Here is a 22,265-nt window from a genome sequence, read left to right on the forward strand (position 1 = left end):
TTCTGAGGTAGTAGGTATGCCAGCCTCAAGCTGTCCAATCTGATAATCGAACCATTGTTGATTAGAACTTTCTTGCAAATGACCACTATGAAGAAGTGGGCAGCAAGAGAGATTGACTTGCGTTGATCCATTTGAATTCACATGTAGAACTGTTAATGTTAATCCCATCCTTGCACTTTTCATTCAACATCATGTACTGCAAACAATTTTCAGAGATGCCAACATTAACATCCAGAAAATAGGGATAATTCCAACAAAAAATAGGGACTTTTTTCAAAATTACATGAAACTTCAATGGCACATAACTTGTTAGAAATAGGGGGGTTGCCAAATTTTGGTGTCAAAATGGACAAAAATGTTTCAAAAAATAGGAGCCTCCCTAGGGAGGGTTGGCATTCTTTTGTTCATGCATTAAACCACTTGTTCATTCATTCAAAGCAATAAGATGAGCGCAGACAATGGTCACATTGAGTTTGGCACATTTTCTTTCAGACCTGTCTGTCTTTCAAAGAAAGTTACTCAGCCGTGGAATAAATTATTGTCACAAATGAGGTGTCATTGTTGCCAGGAAAGAACAATGGTTTCACTGATATGAAACAATATGGATATAGTTTAAAAAAATTTCTGATATACAGCCGTCCCCAAACTTTTTTTGAGGAGTTGATTAAAGTATATACATACAAAAAACATGATGCGGAATTGACCTGCTATGCCATCCATTTAAGTTCAGTTGTAATGTTGCTGATTTTCCACAAAATGTTGCTTTGTTTTCCAATTTTGCACACTTAAAGACTGGTTTCTTTTTACAATGACACCTCAAGTTAATTTGTATGATAGGGGTTGAGGAGATACATGTAAAAGACTTTTTTCAACAATGATGTTCAGAAAAATGTTCCACCACCACCACTGTTTCTGCATGTCCACCTTGTAATGCAACCAACTTAAGCATAGGGAAAATGCATGCGCCAGTTTTTGATAATTCACAATTTGCACATTTTTTACCAAAATGTGTGATTTTTCTCCCAAAAAAGTTCAGATTATGCAATAGTAAAATTTGTTTACCTTTTTATATTTTCTTGCAATTTTTTGCAACGGCCTATTTCCTATACTTTTTAAAACATGGATTATGTTGCAGATCATTATGGATTATTTGATTTTAGTGAAAACTTCAGGTTTTTGGAAAATGAGTACTTGTGGTCGGACCTGAAATGGGCAATTATATATACACAAAATGTGCAAATTTCAGCGTTTTTTGCGCATTGCTCATATTCCCTGTCCTTAGACCAACTGTAATTTAATGATTATAATAGTACTTTAATATAATTGATGAATAGAATAAAATGAAATAGAAAAATCAACAAGTTTGTATTACAATCAACCTTGAATATTTTATTTTGCACAGGCACGAAAGCTATACTATTCTTGTCACCAAGATGTTGTTGTGCTGTATCGATCAAGAAATGAAACAAGAACTCATTACAGTTGCTGGGGGACAGACGGAGTGGGGAAGGTGATAGAAAATTTCTTCGCCAAGGATGAGGAAAGGATGTTGAAGAAGGTATTCAGAAATGTGGGAGACAGCAATGGTGGTAAGTGATATCCAATTGTGAAAGTAGCATTCTATGCTAAAAATGCACATCATTGATCTGTTTTGGTCATGTGGAACTGAATTTGTTTGGCTGCATGCTAGATCTTTACGTTGTCTATGTAAATGGCATAGCGTTACGGCACCTGATATGCCATTGTTTCTATGCCAATCACTTTCTTAAATAAACTGAGATGGAATTTAATAATTTGCTTATATGTGATCCATTAAGTTGAAAAGAAAACTGGTTGTCAATGTGATACTGCAAAATGTAATAACTGCTGTCTACTGAAGATAGCATGCATTGACATGTATTGCTGACACAAGTTGGGCAATTTGGAGATCTTCTTGTCAACTGAAAATAATTCCTTGAATGTTTTGTTTGAATTGTGAATTTAAATAAATCCACCTGCATTAGGAACTTAAATAGAACATTCTAAGGCAGCTTTTTTATATGGTCATTTACAGTGTATGCCTACGGCTAACACATTTTCTAATACTTTGACAATGTAGGCCTACAATGACAATGTAGGCCTACATACATGCATACAAAATGTTGACATTTGGGCATAGTTAGGGGTTAAGGCAATTTAAGGTTAGGACTATGGTTTTGTTAAGCTGAATTTCTTGAACGTAAAGTCTACCTAGTCTTATAGCCATGCAGGCTTAAATAAAATGCTGGAAACCTCATATAGGCCCTATTACATGCTATTTAATTGAGGTGGTTTGAGGTATATTTTGAACAAGCTGCTGTCTTTCGCTGGTTAATTTAATGCGTACTAAACAAGGTTGCCACCTCATCAAAATGTTACCAGCTAAAATATTAGCCTTGGTGGCCAATGGTCTTGTGCTTGGGCTTGTGGTATGATTGAATCGGCCAATCAGATCCCAGGTGTTTACGCCGTGTACCTTCACGATGCGCAAGAGAGTGCTGTATGTATCTGCATGGGCAACATATCATATTGGTCCTGAAAAGTGTTAAACTGAGAGAAATATGCAAATTCTGATCAAATAGAGCACAACTATCATTAAATGTGCACATAGGATACTAGAGGAAAAAATTTCTGCCAGGCTGAGGCAACAAGGATAACATACGGGTGTTGGTGACTTAATTTGTACTATTTTTTTTAATGGATTCTGTACATGTATAGGGCAGACAGCGAAATTTTAGGTCACTGTTCCCTTTTACTACCATGATAATTTACACTGGTTACATATGTTTGTAAAATATCAGATTGTCTCAATTTATGATCAAGTGAATGAAGACAATTAGTTTCTATGTACTTGTAACAAACTCTCCATACTCCTAATATGGTCTTTTGAAAATATAAATTGTGTTAGCTTGAAATTCCCATTGACAAAGAACTATATCTAATTGTCTCTATTTAATCGCATGTTACTCGGGGAGCTGATCCTGGTTCAAATGTTATAGCCAGGTTATAACTTTAGACGACCAGAATGCCTGTATTGAGTCAAGCCCCTTAATGCTGAAAAATGATGTACATGTACAAGGCATATCTTAGGCCAGCAAAAATCTGTAGAATGTGTAGAGACAAGTGGATTGGCACCGTATACACAACAAACCACCAAATTTACTTTTAATATTATCTATTTTCAGATGGTTTATTCCAGACAATGTTGATCCTTCATGTTTTGGAGTAATTAAAAAGAAATCTTTTAGGGCCAGTGCATGTATGTGTAAAGAGACTTTGATTCAAGTTTAGACAGTTTGTTTGAATTGATGTGTGTTGTGCTCTGCAGCATGCCTATTCCTTCTTGAGATATTACCATAGGCCCATTTGTTTATATAAATATTTTTCTTGTTGTCTATATAGAGACAGGTGTGAATGAAGAGCAGATGGAGACGGAGGCAGCAAGGCTTGAGACGAATGGTATGTTATAATCTGAAGATGATTTATTAGTTCATTTGAATATCATAATCTATGTACTACTGTTGGTGGGCAAGAAGGTATATTAACATCCTTAGAGACAAAATGCATATAAAGGGTTGATACGTTTGATCCATGATTCATATACCAATGCACTAGCTTCCAGAGAAGGAACAGCATTCACTACCTCTGATCGATGCATGTGCCCTGTTAATGATAACATAGACAGCCAGGGCTTTATATACCCTGCATGTTAGGACTGTTAGGGCTAGTGCGTATGTGTGAAGAGAGTTTATTTCAAGTTTTTAAAAAAGTACAGTGATATATAGTGCGCTACGCAAAGGCACAACGCCTAGACGTTGATCCACAAGCCTCGGCACACTTTTCAGGTTGTTGCTGACCACTACAACCCCACATCATTCCAGAAACCATTTGTGTACATCCATATCAAAAGGATGCACTTGTCGGATGCTACATGTGTCTCATTTCTCATAATAATTGGGAATAAATACCAGACTCATTTCAAGTGGGGGTCACTTTATATCATCCCCAAGTCACATGGCTTATTAATACAGAGAACATTCCATAACCATGTCACTTGGGGATGATTTGAAGTGACCTCCACTTGAGATGAGTCTGGTATTTATTCCTAGCTATTGTGTGAAATGAGGCACATCATGTAGCAGCCAACAAGTGCATCGTTTTGATATGGATGTACACATTTAATAATCACTCAGTGACTTTGTAGCTTCAAGAGCGCACACCCTAGACGTTCCACAAATAACCTTTGCAACCAGGATCAGCTCCCCAAGTTTCGTACGGGTTATAACAAAACAATTAGCAGTAAGTTCCTTGTCCAGGAGAAATTCAAACTAACTCAATTTTTCCACGTGAGCATACTATTGACATGTGAGCGTCAATCGTTTTTTACCATATGCATATTTGTTTATCTTGTTGCTATAGAGACAAATGTGAATGAAGAGCAGATGGAGGCAGCGGGACTTGAGTTGAATGGTATGTTATAACCTATCTGAAAATAAGTTATTAGTTCATCATCTGGATAATCAATGTATAGAAACCATGGAGAGTGACCTAACACTCCCCTTTGATCCATCCAGTGTGCCACCTGAATTCCTACCATTATCGTGAGGCCCAACTTCACAAAGGATCATAGCTGAAAAGAAACTTCTTATCAACATGATCCTTCATGTTTTGGAGTAATTAAAAAGAAATCTTTTAGGGCTAGTGCATGTATGTGTAAAGAGACTTTGATTCAAGTTTAGACAGTTTGTTTGAATTGATGTGTGTTGTGCTCTGCAGCATGCCTATTCCTTCTTGAGATATTACCATAGGCCCATTTGTTTATATAAATATTTTTCTTGTTGTCTATATAGAGACAGGTGTGAATGAAGAGCAGATGGAGACGGAGGCAGCAAGGCTTGAGACGAATGGTATGTTATAATCTGAAGATGATTTATTAGTTCATTTGAATATCATAATCTATGTACTACTGTTGGTGGGCAAGAAGGTATATTAACATCCTTAGAGACAAAATGCATATAAAGGGTTGATACGTTTGATCCATGATTCATATACCAATGCACTAGCTTCCAGAGAAGGAACGGCACTCACTACCCCAGTCTGATCGATGCATGTGCACTGTTAATGATAACATAGACAGCCAGGGCTTTATATACCCTGCATGTTAGGGCTAGTGCGTATGTGTGAAGAGAGTTTATTTCAAGTTAAAAAAAAAAGTGCAGTGATATATAGTGCGCTACGCAAAGGCACAACGCCTAGACGTTGATCCACAAGCCTCGGCAGAATTTTCAGGTTGTTGCTGACCACTAGGACCCCACATCATTCCATAAACCATTTAATAACCACTCAGGGATTTTGCATCAAGAGCGCACACCCTAGACATTTCACAAATAACCTTCACAACCAGGATCAGCTCAGAACTAACTTAATTTTTCCATGTGTGCATACTATTGACATGTGAGTGTCAATCATTTTTTACCATATGCCTATTTGTTTATTGTGTTGCTATAGAGACAAATGTGAATGAAGAGCAGATGGAGGCAGCGGGACTTGAGTTGAATGGTATGTTATAACCTATCTGAAAATGATTTGAAGAGAGTTTATTTCAAGTTTAAAAAAAAAAGTGCAGTGATATATAGTGCGCTACGCAAAGAGCTGCAAAGGCACAACGCCTAGACGTTGATCCACAAGCCTCAGCAGAATTTTCAGGTTGTTGCTGACCACTAGGACACCACATCATTCCATGAACCGTTTAATAACCACTCAGGGACTTTGCTTCAAGAGCGCACACCCTAGACATTCCACAAATAACCTTCACAATCAGGATCAGCTCAGAACTACTTAATTTTTCTATGTGAGCATTTTTACCATATGCATATTTGTTTATCTTGTTGCTATAGAGACAAATGTGAATGAAGAGCAGATGGAGGCAGCGGGACTTGAGTTGAATGGTATGTTATAACCTATCTGAAAATAATTTATTAGTTCATCATCTGGATAATCAATGTATAGAAACCATGGAGAGTGACCTAACACTCCCCTTTGATCCATCCAGTGTGCCACCTGAATTCCTACCATTAGCATGAGGCCCAACTTCACAAAGGATCATAGCTGAAAAGAAAGATAATAACATGTGTCTCAAACTAAAAATTGAATATGGCACATATTTTCAAACTTTCATGCCTGACTATTAATATTTCTATTCCTGTTACCTCACAATACCCACATAGTTTCTTGTTTGAATATCTTAACACACAAAATATATTAATTTTATCAATATATATATAGATAAAACTTCAAAATGTATAAAATTCAAGTCCAATGAATAATATTTGGGATGTTTACAAAATTCTGGCTACTCATGAGCCTTCTAACGATATAGATGATTACAGTTGTTGTTAGCAATAATAAATTAATGGGAAGAAAATTTAACATATTTTTTAATTGGATAAAATATTTGACCGATTCCGGGCCAATATATGTTAAGTGGATTTCATTAATTTGGTATTCTTTCTCCATGAAATTATACTATTTTGACTGCCCTAATTAGCACTTTGATTTACGAGGTTTTGTTTAAAATGGTGTATTTTTGGCAAATAATGTATATTTTCAGTTTCGCTGCTCTTTATCAGTTTTTTATCATGCATTTATTTCCGATAAGTACTTTCCATTTTAAGTAATACTTATTTTGATTCCTTGATTTTGAAATAGCTAAATAAACAGGCAACTTTGGTGTCACACTTAATACAGATGAAAGCATAGTTACTGCTTGTGGTGGACCGAATATGTTTCGTTTCAATAATGGTATTCAACAAACTTGTTGTGGTGCAATATATCCATGGCTATAATACATTGGACAAATATTAAGTCTATGTACTACTGTTAGTGGGCAAGAAGGTATGGATCTAAATTAACCTCTTCACAGACAGAATGCATAAGGGTTGGCACCTTTACTCCATGAATAGATGCATATACCACTGCATCAGCTTCCAGAGAAGGAACAGTGCTTTCTTGTTCTGAACAGCACATGTGCCCTGTTGATAATAACATAGACAGGGCTTAGTACGAGGGGCGGTCAGTAAGTAATGAAAGTTGACTTGTGACCCCATATGTGATCAGCTCCAACAAAACCCAGAACAAGTCACCAGACATGTTTTTGAGTTATAGGCTGAACTGAACGCTACATCAAATGGTCCTGTGATAGCGTATTCCAACCCCATCATATGTGGAGCTCAGTTGATAACAATCATATTGATGTCCATAGAGCTTGAATTAAAATCAGACTCTTATATACTTCAGACGAACAGAGCCAGATTCAACAACGCTGATGTAGATCCTCGTTTCTTCTTGAATGTGCTCCCCTGGAAGATAGGAGATGGTGCTATATAAATGATATGCAAGCATGTATATCACAGAGACATATAACAGAGATGTTTGGATAGAGATCTCATCTAACAAAGAGAGTTAATTTAACCCAGCTTGGCTTGGACTGTACCAATTTGTCTGCGTTCCCGCACCCTCCAACATATGATACCATCGAGCAATGCAGTACGTAGAAGGATGTGATATGCGATGCCCTCTATCAACATTGGAGTAGACTCATTGCCCATGCAGCTGACTTGCAGCAATCCCATAACTTATTGCCTGCATGTTTTTATCTACTTATCGCTCACAAACTTTGCCGTCTGCTTTTTTCTGCATAATGCACTTTTATGTAGAATAGGTTAGTGCATATTGGTTAATGGTGTCGGTGTGTGTGCTTGTGTTCCTCCTTAGACTATGGTGGTGGCCAGGCGTGTAGCAAGGCAGATAAAACTGGGGCGCCCAATAATTGTGGATCGAGTGTCCATTGCGTCGCGTTGCACAAGTCGCGCTTGCGAGACGCAGTGTAGACTACCCCGTAGTCCACTTGCCCATTGTGCATACTCTGGATATTGTTTTTAAGCTTAAAAACTCTGATTTAATTAATGTGTGCACAATTGATAGATTTTCACAACTGATCTTTTCAGTCACCCTACTCCCTCTCTTTGTTAGCTTCCCAAGTAGACTACTGACTTTGCCTTTGCGGTTAAGATTTTTAACACGGGACTCTATGGAGAGTTAGGCCAATTTCTGGCCTAACTAAAATTAGCGATGATGTAATGCATCTTTAAATGGATCTGCCTTGTGATTGGTCGCCCATATCTCGCTATGGTTTAAATCTTCTGGACCCGCGCCATTACCATTAACTATACCGTACACAACTGTCTGTGGTATTTGCGGCGCTTTTGTGTTGACGCGAAAGTTAATCTCTCATCAAACATCTAGCGCGTACTTGTGGTTAATGGACTGATAAACAAGTATGCTTGACAGTGTGTTTTTAGAGAGCAAAGTCCAGAGGGTAAAGTTCTGCTTACAATTCAAAGTCCATAGTCGAATTTTCGGGGTTCGCTATCAATAAACTGGTAGATTCCAAAATCAGAATTGTTCAGTATTAAAGTGAGCCATTATAATTATGCAAGATAATGTTGCATTCAATTACTTTTATTGTCACTAATCATCTGATATTTTTAACTCTTTATGACCATTTTACTATTGAATACTTTAATGTTAATAAACATCAGTATAATTTTGAGTTCAACGAAATGGGTTCATCATGACTAATAATAACATATTTTAAATAAAATTCGACTATGGCATAGTCTAGACGCAGTGGGATGTCTGAGGGGGGATGTACCCCCCTGAGAAGTAAGAAACTTTGCGAAATTCAGACCTAATTGAAGGGATTTGGTGGACCATTTTGGCACTGTTAGTGTGTAAAATTTTAGTTTAAAAAAGCCAAAATTTTGTGAAATGAGCGGTCCACAAAGCGTTTTGTGGACATGTTTATATTATTGTGTTACACATAAATTGGCAAATATCAAAATCAGAAGTGAAAATGGACACTTGTTTGTCCACTACGCAGGGGGGTGTCTGAGAGGGGATGTACCCACCTTCAGAAGTAAGAAACCTTTGCAAAATGAAGACCTAATTGAAGCAATTTGGTGGACCATTTTGGCACTATTAGTGTGAATTTTAGTTTTAAAACACCGTAAAATTGTGAAATGATCGGTCCATGAAACCTTTCGTGGACAAGTTGTCCCTATTATTGTAGGCCTATAAATTGTGTTAATCATAGGGCCTAAATTGGCAAATGTCGAAAGCAGAAGCGCAAATGGCTGGCCACTTGTTTATCCACTATGCATGGGGTGTCTGATGGGGGTTGATCCCCACTGACAAGTTTGAAAAATTTGCAAAATGAACGTCCAATTGAAGCCATTTGGTGCCTAATTTTTACACTATTTAAATCATTGCTTAAAAAAATAAAAGGGGGCCCGAACTCAATTTGCCAAATTTTAAATGTCACACAGATCCAACACTTTATTAAATTTGAGACTCACAATTCAAGCATGGATCGATGTGAGAACTGAGTCCGTCTGATTGAGCCTAGAAATAAGTAGATTTGGACCAGGACCCACACATTGGGATGTTAATCATATAGAAAGCCATTTTTATGTAAGGATATAACTTGAAATTCATGTGGCATATACCGGTAATTTTGAATGGTTGAATGTATGTCTTTCCCGTATGATGGGATTGAAAAGACCGGCTAGCTATTTGATTTCTCTGCATACAAGATGTATGTGCTGTGCCGTGTTCAACGTGTACTTGAGTATACAATGTACACACGGCATATGTCATGATGTTGCATTTGAACTGCAATGTATGGTATGATATGCCTAGCCGCGCCTATGGCCGGCTTCTTTGCTGTTCAAATACATGTAGGCCTACTAAAGTATTGCAATTTTATTGCGTTGATATAATTTGGAATAATTCGTTTTAAAGTATTTGTTTCCCCAATCCCCATGCGTGGTTGGTCATGTTGGTGGTTTTTTACACTCTACTGAGTACTGTTGCAATAGGGGCCTATTTTTGCATGCATACCCATGACCATTTCAAGACTAATTAGGCTATGGCTGAGAAATTTGCTTTTTGTTTGTTAAGATAAGAATAAAAATAAAATGCAAGAATCATCTTTCCCCACACAATACTTCTTACAAACAAGGTGTTGATATTGGCCCTTTCGATGCAAGACAAAGCACAAATGAAGGAAAGAAAACAAAACAATAATGTTTTTGATTTTTTATTCAATTACACATACAAAAAGGTAATGGCCTATGAAAAGACGCCCCTAAATATAATAATATTAATATTTAGTCCTGAATACAAAATATAATAAACAAGCATAAAAGAATCTGATACGAAAATGTGTTACTCTGAAACGATACAATCGTAATTTTCAGTCAAAAATCCACAAGAAATGACTCTTAATACAATTTAGGCCTATATTTAAAAAACAGAAATGGCTGCCTGCATCTGGAACTCTTCATATCTGAAAGTTTGAAGGTCTTATTTCATACATCAGAATTATCTGCAAGATTGCAAGATGGCATAAGGTGACCGTGGCCATATTGGCTAATGCACAAATTTAGATTTTCTTTCTATTTAAATAATATGTTAAAGCTTATGCCCTGTAGATTACAAAACTGAAAGTTTTGTTTCAATCGGACATTCGGTTCTTGAGATATGGCCTGTCAAAATGGCGCGAAACCAAGACAAAAAATTGGCAACAACTTTCTTTTTTATTTTCTATATTTTGACAAGTCCAGTTGCCAGATGATTTTCTAATTACATGCATGAATTATGCAAAGTAAAGTTTTCAGATACAATTAAAAGAGCTATGGTACTGAGGCATGGTACATGGGTAGAACACACACTAAACTACAATAAATCATGGTTGTGTTTTGGCAAATTTCAATTTGCATAATTAATTAGGGCCACTTATTAGAAAAGTTGATTAGGGCCCTAATTCATTATGCAAATGGAAATTTGCCAAAGGCATCAATGGGTTTTATATCTTATGTTGTAGCCGATCTGAACATTTTACTTTGTATAATTCGTGCATATACATGTATAATTAGAAAATAAGACCTACCTGACAACATTGCTTAACAAAAATAAAAGAAAGTTGTTGCCAACTTCTTGGTTTCGTGCCATTTTGACAGGCCATATTTTGGTAACCGAATATCCGATTAAAATAAAATTTTCAGTCTTGAAATCAGGAGAGAATGGACTCACATATTTCAATCAGACAAATATCTATATCCAATAGCGTTACTTTAAAGCTAGCATTATAAGTGTCTCCTTAACTAATAACAAAAAGGTGCCCACTGGTATCTTGGAGGCATTGTCTTTTTTAAAGACATTTCTTGTTTCTCTTATTATGATTCTCCAAAATTTAAGTGGGTGGAGGTGTCCTCCACTTCCGCCACATATGGGTAGAATGACCCACCGCGTAGCAGAGCCTATATTTAAATCAAAATATTTTTTACCCTGTGTGATAGATAGGTATTGACATTTTGACACTTTTTGTTCGTCTTATATCTCAGTGTAACCATAAGTCAATCATGGATAGTAAAAGCTATACGATTTTTAATCATAGTGACATGATAGTTTGATCCAAGTAATCCAAACCCTTACCATTTTGACCCCTGTATTATGGATTTACCCCCTTCCTGGAGTTAGCGACAGTACTGAGAGGGACATAATTATGAGCAAAGTTTTTCAATCTCAAATTAGAGAATAAATGTATTGTTTTTAGCCACTGCAGTGCATCTATCGTCTCATATAACACGGGCGACATCATTATTTTAAGTAAAACAATGAGGCGAAGCCGAGTTGTTTTACGCCAAAAATAATGATGTCGCCCGTGTTATATGAGATGATAGATGCACTCCAGCGGCTAAGAACAATACCTTTATTCTCATTCTCAAACACGTCAATTTAAATAAAAATATCATACAAATTTTAATCAAATTAAATCCTACATTTTGCAAGGAATTACTTAGGGCTTAAAATCGGTCAGTCCCGTTGTGGCTGTGCGCCTCCAATTGGTCCAAATAGCGAGTATGTGTATCGCGTTGACACACACGCGCTGACCTGGGTAAGAACCAATAAGATTGCAGGATCGTTCTCAAGTGTTTAAGAATAACCGATATCAACCCTTGGTCCCTCCTCTGCTCTCCCGGTCAGAAAAACCCTGAATGCCTGCTTATTGTGTCTTATTCTTTTGTGTCCAATTTATGCAGATCCAGACAGTGAGGAAGTAGATCTTCGCAATGGTATGTATTTTGAATATAATGTCACAGTAAAGCCTTTTTAAAGCCACAAGGCTCTGTAGTTGGACCGGGCGGCTACACTGTGTACACCTTTCCAGTTGGTGACATTTGCAATTATCATAATGTTTGTCATATATGTATGCCGATGATACACAGTTATATGTATCATTTGATCCTAAAGTGCCGGCGACCTTGACAGTGCAATAATTCGACTTCAAAATTGTATAGTGGATATACAAAACTGGATGACCGCAAATAAACTGTTGTTAAATGATAGTAAAACAAATTCTTTATAGCTGCATCACCATATTATAACAAACATTTGCCATCTAATATAACTCTTTCCATCGGAAATGAATGCATTGAACCTGCAAAGACCATTAGGAATCTGGGTGTTTTTTTATACTCAAATGACTATGTCTTCTCATATTGCAAATGCTAGCAAATCTATAACTTTTCATCTACGAACCATCGCTGGAATTAGGAAATATATAGACCAACCTACATATCATTATGCTGCACGTTCATTGATTCTCTCTCGTCTTGACTATTGCAATAGCCTTCTCTCTCCTCATCACCATCTACTCATTTTACTCATCTTCAAAACTGGGCAGCATGCTTGTATTTGAAGTCAACCAAAAACACTCACCTGGACCACTTTTGAAATCACTTCATTGGCTTCCAATATACCAAAGGAATATTTTCAAATTACTTTTGCTTGTAAGTTGTATATAAATGTCTTCACAAGCAAGGACCAACATATTTGTTAAGGGCTGGGGTATGAACGTTTGGACAGTATTTATTGTGGGACATTAGAGCACAACAGACATATCGAATTGCATTCTGAATACGAAGAATGTCCTTCTGATATAAAATAATTTTGATTTTTTGAAATTCGCAATTTAATACACATTTTATGGTAAATCATTAAAAATTGATATTTTTGATATTTAACAGTACTTGAAGTAAACTTTATAAATCTGATGATTTATACTTAAAGTGCATGTAGGTGGGATGAAAAGCCGACGATCAATTGAAAATTTTGACCTTTCGTATTGAAGATATGGATTTTTTTTCCCAAAACACAGAAAAAATTAGGTCTTTTTGGGAAAAAATCCATATCTTCAATATGAAAGGTCAAAATTTTCAATTGACCGTCTGCTTTTCCTCCCTGCTACACACACTTTAAGAATATGTCATTAGATTTATATAATTTACTTAGAGTACTGTTATATATCAAAAATTTGAAAAATATCAAATTTTTATAATTTGTCATACAATTTGTATTATATTGTGATTTTCAAAAAATGAAAATTATCTGATATCAGAAAGACATGCTTCATATTCAGAATGCAATTCGATAGGTCTGAGGTGCTCTCATGTCCCACAAAAAATACTGTCGAAACGCAATAAACGCTCATTTTAGATCCCTTAAATTGCTTATAATTGTAAAGAGACAACTCCGATCCTGCAATGATAATCTTCGTCTTGACTATCCCATAACTAGAGTCATAGCTGGTGATAGAACTTTTTGCATCAAAAGAGTGGAATAAGCTACCTGTCTATATTAGACAATCTTCATCTACAAATATATTCATAAAAGCGCTTAAAACTTATTTGTTCCCTTAACATGTTCTCATTGTTATTGTACTTAGTATTTTAAGATGCACATTCAATTATAGTTTAAGTTGTAGTATTTTGTGAGCGCTCTGAGCCTTTTGGAAATACTCCTTGTATTGTATTGTATTGTATTGTATTGTATTGTACATGTCGTTGTACTTTTCATAATATTTTCTGCTGATTGTATTACATGCTAGTGCATTGGGCAAAAGAATGTGGAACCAATTAAATGACATAATGTCACCAACAAAAATAACAAAGAACATATGAAATTAAGCCGAATATCTTGGCTATAGCATGGTGTATAAAATAATTATTGCATGCACTTAATAACATGTTGGCCATTTTTGTCTTCCCTGAACTTGTTCAGAAAATGCATTTACTACTTCTGTATGTTTAAATGCTAAATTGATTAAAGTTTGTGCACATTTGCAACAGATCAGTCTCTAGAGGATTTATTGATTACAGTATAATTATTTCCTGGACTGTCAGTAGCATATGGAGTTCAGAACAAATAATGAATTTTTGTGAATGCTCAATTCAGGTAAGATTAATGCATTATTTGTGCTCTTGTTTTGTGTTTATTAAATTGCAGACCCTACCCAACCTACAGGTGACATTGCCGATCTGATAGCAATAGTACAGAGTAAGTACATACACCAAAATTATATGTTAATGTTGTTAGGTATATTTCACAACAGCAATCGATCATATAGCCACATGCAGGTCACTTACAGGTAACTTACCAAGAAATTTTTGATAGTATATTGAATATGCGCATAACAAAATAAAAAGAAACTCATTTAATAATAATAATAATAATAATAAAACAGCATTTATATAGCGCATTGTGAATCTCAGATTCCTCAACGCGCTTTACAGATAAAAAACTACCAAACTTAATTTACAATATATGATTTTAACTTAAGAATTATACAAACAATACTATGCATAAATCATTTGCTCCTGATTGATGGGATTATGTGAGAAGTGAGTTCAAGTATCAGCATGCTGTCATCAATATATATTACTTCAGGCTTCAAATTGGTGACAAGAATGTTAGGTTGGAGAGAATCCGCTCCACGTTCAGTTGGATGACCCACATGATCTCACACCACCAAATAAATCCCCATAGAGATATGTACTAAAGTTGCCTCAAGAAAACACAATTATTTCTTCACAAGAGAGACTCAGTTCTTAGCGACAGCTATGATGGTTGTTTTTTAGCCCTAACCTGAACCCTCTGACTGGGATAAAATATAGGTTGACCATCATTATTTTTTACGTCTGGCCCTTGAAGCCTATGATGTTTTAAAACATCTCTCATAAACCTATATCAGTTTTTCTAAGAAATGCATTCAGGGCACATCACCATATAATACTATACATCATACATACAAACATCATCGTTTATTTTCATTCAAATCAACATAAAAAATATATATATAAAAGACACAAAATTTGAATGAGGAGATGCTCAAAAGGCCTGAAGCGAGCACCCCCTTACACTGCCCTAAGTTATTTGGTGGTGTGAAATCCAAAGGGAGCAAATATTTTTCAAAAGGATTATTTTACATCATCTTCAACATATCTCAACATACACTAAAAGTTAAATGATTCAAGTTTAAGTATGATGCTGACTCAAATCAATGCAGCATGTGCATTGTAAACCACATGCTATCTACTGAAGATAGCAACGTTCAGATATGATAATTAGGCAGGGCCTAATTCTGTGCATCTCAATCTTATAGATGTTTTTAAGTGAGTCACATGGCACCTGTAAAAAGTTGAAACAAATGTTAATATATCCAGATCAATTTTCAAGTAGGCAGCACCATAATTACACTTACTCATGGACACCAGCATCCCCTTTAAAGCTAGGCTTTTTGTTCAGGGATTTCTTTGTTAATCTTGCTGTGAGATAGTCACAAATGCTTCAAGGGATGTTTTCTTTCACATTATCCCTGATGCCATGATGGTGACACACCTGAACAAAAACAAAATTGAAATCAGGCAGATTGCTGCAATTACACAGACCTAACAGAACTCAGTCATACGCAGTCAAGCCTACTCGTCAAAACCCTGATTTTTCAGTTTATAGGCTTTAATGTCATGTATGCAAGTTGAACATTCTTGACCAGCTGTCTACATGTACTTTAGCATGATCAAGCTCCTCCCCATTTAATGTACATTTAACAGATAACTTGCCCAAAACAGCATCAAAAAAAGCACTTAATCCGGGACATGATCTGGTTAAATATTGTAAATGACAACTTTCTATCGCGGAGATGTAAACAAAGCGTGGCACCTACACGAATGTTCCTAGACACAGCCCAATACAGATCTTATACCACCAATTTTATGTTCTCTCTGTCAGAAATCCTTCTATCCACTTGAGCACTTTCCCCTCAAAGCCGTATGCCTGCAGCTTGCTTAGCAGCCTTTTATGTGGTACCGAGTCAAACGCCTTCTGGTAGTCTAGGAATATAATGTCTACACCTTCTCCTTGGTCAAGGATATCTGTAACTTCTTCCAAAGTTTCCAGCAAGTTGGTTAGGCAAGATTTCCCCTTTTGACTGCCGGACATCAGATTTTGTTCTTTGACATGATGAGCCATTTTGTCCTTCATAATTGATTCCATGATTTTACATGGGATGCAGGTCAAGCTTACTGGCCTGTAGTTCCCAGCCTTGGTCTTGGCTCCCTTCTTGAATATGGGGGTAACTCTTGCTGTCTTCCAATCTTCTGGTAGTATCCCTGTATCTAAGGACTTCCTGAATATTATTGAAAGTGGTAGTGACATTTCCTTGCTACACTCTTTGAGCACTCTGTGATGGATTTGATCTGGTCCAGGACATTTATCTGCACTCAGTTTGTCAAGCTTCTTTCTTTTGCACATCATCTTGCGTGAAAATAATGTCTTCTATTGTTTCTTCTGTCCTCCTTGGTAGTTCTGGAACAGGTCCATCTGGCTCTTTCGTGTATACTGATTTGAAGAACTTGCTGAGTTCTTCTGCTGCCTCTGTATCTGTCTCTGTTAGTCTCCCATCTTCACATTCCAACTGTACAGGGCCGTTCCGACCATTAGGCCAGGTAAGGCGGTCGCCTAGGGCGGCAAACTCAGAGGGGTGCTAAAAAAATTGAAATGAGTGCGGATAAAAAGAAAAAATGGGAGGACAATAAAAAAGGGGCGAGATATGCTTTGGTGCAGGGGGGCAAGTGCCCTGGGCGCCACCCTTAGAGAGGCGCCAAATTGGCTAATTCAGCATCGATTCTGCGCCCCTCCAAATGAATATCAGAATTTTGGCGCGCTTCGCCCGGAGTTAGTCACATCATTTGAAAGATCAATTTAAGACCGATATTCAACTTTATTATGACCAAAATTAATTAGTGGTAGGCCCTAGGCTCCGCGCGCAACTGTTTCACGAATGGGCGAGCGCACCATTATGTATCCTTAGCTCTTGGTGCCACAACCCCTAGCTACGCCACTGCTTTGGTGGGGCGGCAAAATCCCTAGGAACAGCCCTGCAACTGTGACGCTCCTACTTGAACTTTTTGCTTCTCCCTTACATAGTTGTAGAATGCTTTAGGTTTAGTCTTGAACTCCTTCATCAGTCTTTTCTCTTGTGCTTCTCTTACGATTTTTCTTGTTTTATTGTTCTGCTTCTTATATTCTTCGTAGTCTCTATAATTGTCTGATTTCCTGTATCTCATATACAGATTGTACTTTGTCTTGATTGCTTTCTTGACTCTGGAACACAACCAACGTGGTTTGTGTTTCTTCTTTACCTTCTTGAACGGAACATGGTGGTGGACTGCTTTGCTGTAAACACCTTTTAATGTCTGCCAGGCTTCCTCACAACCTTTGTCCTCCAATTCATGTTGCCAGTTCATGTCGTTGAACACTTGCTTCGTAGTTTCCTTTGTTGTAGTTTGGCTTCCCTCCTTGTGCTTCCTCTCTGGTGGATATGCTTGAGCTGCAAACATAAGTCCACATAAGACCCACATGGTCACTCTTACCAATTGGTGGCGCTTTCTCACATAGGTTCTCAATTATAAAGTCTTCATTGGTGAAAATCAGGTCCAGGATCGAAGGTGTTTGCCCCTCTCTGTACCTGGTTGGGAAATCCACATGCTGCGTTAGATATAGATCTTGCATAATATCGTAGATTACTGTTGCATGATGTGTTTCTCCAGCCCTGACTTGTTTGGTGTTGTTTGCCTGCCATGTGCTCATTGATTTTCATCACTTCCAGTGTACTGTTTTCCTGACACTTTTGTGGGCTCTTGAATTGGCAATTTTTAGCCATCGAACTTTGCCTGTTTTTGTGTCTACTCTGTATGTTTGGTTTAGTGTGTCGGCATGTTTATATGCACAGTGATTTTCATCACTTGTTCTAGTGCACTTTGTATTACCATTGATCACTTGTTGTTTTCGCAGGTTCAGCACTGTGGGCTTAGAACTAGTAATTTTTGGCTATCGAACTTTGCCTACATTTGTACTTCTTATGCCTACATTTGCTTTTTTGTCCCCCTGCGTACTGTCTAGTCTGCATTTTACTTGTTTCCCCACATCAATTTGGTGTACCTTGCTTTTTTTCTTTCATTTTTTCTGTGAATGCTCATTTCAGGTAAGATTAATGCATTATTTGTGCTCTTGTTTTGTGTTTATTAAATTGCAGACCCAGCCCCACCTACAGGTGACATTGCCGATCTGATAACAACAGTACAGAGTGAGTACATACACCAAAATTATATGTTAGGCAATGGAAACAATTTAGTATGATCTTTCGATCGACCATCGATGCTTGGTCGATCCTCATTATCTATGAAATCAAGGGATATTTACCTATCAAAATTTATTATCAAAACTTATTAATTAGTTGACAGTTCATTAATAATAAGCAACGAAGCAGCATCGACGGTCGATCCAAAGATCGAACATATTTGTTTCTGGTGCCTTAATGTTGTTAGGTATATTTCACAACAGCAATCGATCATATAGCCACATGCAGGTCACTTACAGGTAACTTACCAAGAAATTTTTGATAGTATATTGAATATACGCATAACAAAATAAAAAAAACTCATTTGCTCCGGATTGATGGGATTTTGTGAGAAGTGAGTTCAAGTATCAGCATGCTGTCATCAATATATTTCAGGCTTCAAATTTGTGGAGAGAACGCTCCATGACCGGTTGAAGGACCCATGTAGCTGAGCCTATTTTGAAAGAAATTTAATCAAGAAACGATTTTGACCCTGTGTGATTGAGGTTTTTTGAGCATACTATATATCTGTTGACGTGTCTGGTCTATATTTTTTGTGTTAAAGAAAGTAGAGTATAGGACTTGAATTAATAATTTAGTGCGATGCTTCTGGCGAGATGTCATAGAATAATTCTCAAAATAAAATATTTTGATATTAATCGGCAATGTTATAAGGCCCGCCCATTACAGGCTGATCAAAGTATAGATAGCGAGTCAAAGCTATACAATTTTTAATCTGTGTGACAATAGTTTGATATGCAATTTATAGTAACTCAAGCCATTTTGACCCCTGTATCATGAATTTACCCTCCATTCTGGAGTTAGCAGCAGTTCTGGGAAGGGATGCAAGAGCCAAATTTTCTATTTCAAAGAAACGATACAAACATTCAATCCTTCCTCTGCAATCCCAGCCATGAACCCCTGAAATTTGACCATACTTAATGTGTTGATCATGTTATGCCTTTTTGTCCATATATGCAGATCCAGACAGTGAGGAAGCAGATCCAAATGGTATGTATTTTAAATAAAATGTCACATTAAAGCCTTTGGTAGATGTACTTTTCACAATATTATCTGCCGATTGTACTGCATGCTAGTGCATGTAAACGGTTGAGTTCATTTCATTATTATTTCATACACATTGTACATAACTAACATAATTATATAATATTAGATCTATTCAAAATATACCATTTCAGATTCATTATTAAAACACCATTTTAAATGGTTTTTCAACATTTTAAAACCTTTCACAGGTTTTTTTTGCTTGTAGCTTATCACAATCTATGTGAGTGGTGGTGACAGTGCCCGACCTAGGCAGCTCCAGCATGAAAAGTGCCAACCAATTTATGTAAATACATTTACATCACATCATGTGTGTTGTATTGAAAATATGTGAATAATTGTAATAATCTTGTTTGTTTCATCCACAAAACAATTCAAGCATCAAGTCTGGCTTCATCTTCTAGCATCACAGCACTATCTGTAGACAATCCAGGTGAGCGATAAAAATAGTGTAGTGTTGAAATTAAGCTGATCTATCATATGAATATGCACTTGTATAATGTTGAAATGAATTATATAGCCATAAGAGTTTCCTAACAACTATATTTAGTGATGCCTATTGACAATAGGTATATGAAAATAATGTTCATGTTTGTATCAAGTACAAGTGTGTTTGTTTCATTTTTTCAGCACGCAAAAAACCTATCCCTTCCGAAGGAGAGATCCGCATGCTTAAAGGGCGTCGGACTAAATTCACCGGTAAGTAGGCTAAACCTCAGAAGAATGCATCCCAGCTTTATTTGGGAAGTATCCAATGCTTCAATTTGTAATACATTACACAAATCCCCACACACATCTACACACGCACACACATGTATTGGCTGTCAAACAGGGACTCTATATTGGTCCGAGGTAATTAACATTTACGCTATGTGTGTTCCATTTTGGATATTTCTTTTTATTTGTGCTCTTGTTTTGTGTTTATTAAATTGCAGACCCAGTCCCACCTACAGGTGACATTGCCGATCTGATAACAACAGTACAGAGTAAGTACATACACCAAAATTATATGTTAATGTTGTTAGGTATATTTCACAACAGCAATCGATCATATAGCCACATGCAGGTCACTTACAGGTAACTTACCAAGAAAGTTTTGGATGGTATATTTGAATAGGCATAACAAAATAATAAAAAAAATCATTTGCTCCTGATTGATGGGATTTTGTGAGAAGTGAGTTCAAGTATCAGCATGCTGTCATCAATATATTTCAGGCTTCAAATTGGTGGAGAGAACGCTCCATGACCCATGTAGGACCCATGTAGCTGAGCCTATTTTGAAAGAAATTTAATCAAGAAACGATTTTGACCCTGTGTGATTGAGGTTTTGACATTTGTCTTATATCTCCATATATAACCACAAGTATAGTTTGATGAGCTCGTATTAGGCGGGAAATGTTAGACTTTTACCACTATGCCGAAAAGTAGACCCACGTTTAGCATACTATCCGTTGATGTGTCTGGTCTATATTTTTTGTGTTAAAGAAAGTAGACAAAGTATATGACTTGAATTAATAATTTAGTGTGATGCTTCTGGCGATATGTCACAGAATAATTCTCAAAATAAAATATTTTGATATTAATCGGCGATGTTATAAGGCCCGCCCATTACAGGCTGATCAAAGTATAGATAGCGAGTCAACGCTATACAATTTTTAATCTGTGTGACAATAGTTTGATATGCAATTTATAGTAACTCAAGCCATTTTGACCCCTGTATCATGAATTTACCCTCCATTCTGGAGTTAGCAGCAGTTCTGGGAAGGGATGCAAGAGCCAAATTTTCTATTTCAAAGAAACGATACAAACATTCAATCCTTCCTCTGCAATCCCAGCCATGAACCCCTGAAATTTGACCATACTTAATGTGTTGATCATGTTATGCCTTTTTGTCCATATATGCAGATCCAGACAGTGAGGAAGCAGATCCAAATGGTATGTATTTTAAATAAAATGTCACATTAAAGCCTTTGGTAGATGTACTTTTCACAATATTATCTGCCGATTGTACTGCATGCTAGTGCATGTAAACGGTTGAGTTCATTTCATTATTATTTCATACACATTGTACATAACTAACATAATTATATAATATTAGATCTATTCAAAATATACCATTTCAGATTCATTATTAAAACACCATTTTAAATGGTTTTTCAACATTTTAAAACCTTTCACAGGTTTTTTTTGCTTGTAGCTTATCACAATCTATGTGAGTGGTGGTGACAGTGCCCGACCTAGGCAGCTCCAGCATGAAAAGTGCCAACCAATGTATGTAAATACATTTACATCACATCATGTGTGTTGTATTGAAAATATGTGAATAATTGTAATAATCTTTTTGTTTCATCCACCAAACAATTCAAGCATCAAGTCTGGCTTCATCTTCTAGCATCACAGCACTATCTGTAGACAATCCAGGTGAGCGATAAAAATAGTGTAGTGTTGAAATTAAGCTGATCTATCATATGAATATGCACTTGTATAATGTTGAAATGAATTATATAGCCATAAGAGTTTCCTAACAACTATATTTAGTGATGCCTATTGACAATAGGTATATGAAAATAATGTTCATGTTTGTATCAAGTAAAAGTGTGTT

The 22,265-nt window shown here is 36.5% G+C and overlaps 1 protein-coding gene across 2 annotated transcripts in view; it reads left to right on the top strand.

Moving 5' to 3' along the window:
• LOC140138665 (uncharacterized) overlaps positions 1 to 22,265 on the top strand; it is a 65,892-nt gene that overhangs the window by 20,643 nt on the left and 22,984 nt on the right. The window contains exons 4-18 of one of the 2 annotated variants that reach the window (XM_072160404.1): positions 1,403 to 1,589; positions 3,421 to 3,477; positions 4,438 to 4,488; positions 4,869 to 4,925; positions 5,527 to 5,577; positions 5,916 to 5,966; positions 12,183 to 12,215; positions 14,428 to 14,478; positions 18,515 to 18,565; positions 19,580 to 19,609; positions 20,043 to 20,096; positions 20,294 to 20,362; positions 20,599 to 20,649; positions 21,569 to 21,598; positions 22,031 to 22,084. In XM_072160404.1, coding sequence (XP_072016505.1) covers positions 1,403 to 1,589; positions 3,421 to 3,477; positions 4,438 to 4,488; positions 4,869 to 4,925; positions 5,527 to 5,577; positions 5,916 to 5,966; positions 12,183 to 12,215; positions 14,428 to 14,478; positions 18,515 to 18,565; positions 19,580 to 19,609; positions 20,043 to 20,096; positions 20,294 to 20,362; positions 20,599 to 20,649; positions 21,569 to 21,598; positions 22,031 to 22,084 — 877 coding nt within the window. The remainder of the gene's footprint in view (positions 1 to 1,402; positions 1,590 to 3,420; positions 3,478 to 4,437; positions 4,489 to 4,868; positions 4,926 to 5,526; positions 5,578 to 5,915; positions 5,967 to 12,182; positions 12,216 to 14,427; positions 14,479 to 18,514; positions 18,566 to 19,579; positions 19,610 to 20,042; positions 20,097 to 20,293; positions 20,363 to 20,598; positions 20,650 to 21,568; positions 21,599 to 22,030; positions 22,085 to 22,265) is intronic. The other variant, XM_072160405.1, reaches the window with a different exon arrangement.

Source organism: Amphiura filiformis, chromosome 18, assembly GCF_039555335.1.
Source record: "Amphiura filiformis chromosome 18, Afil_fr2py, whole genome shotgun sequence".
Lineage (NCBI taxonomy): Eukaryota > Metazoa > Echinodermata > Ophiuroidea > Amphilepidida > Amphiuridae > Amphiura > Amphiura filiformis.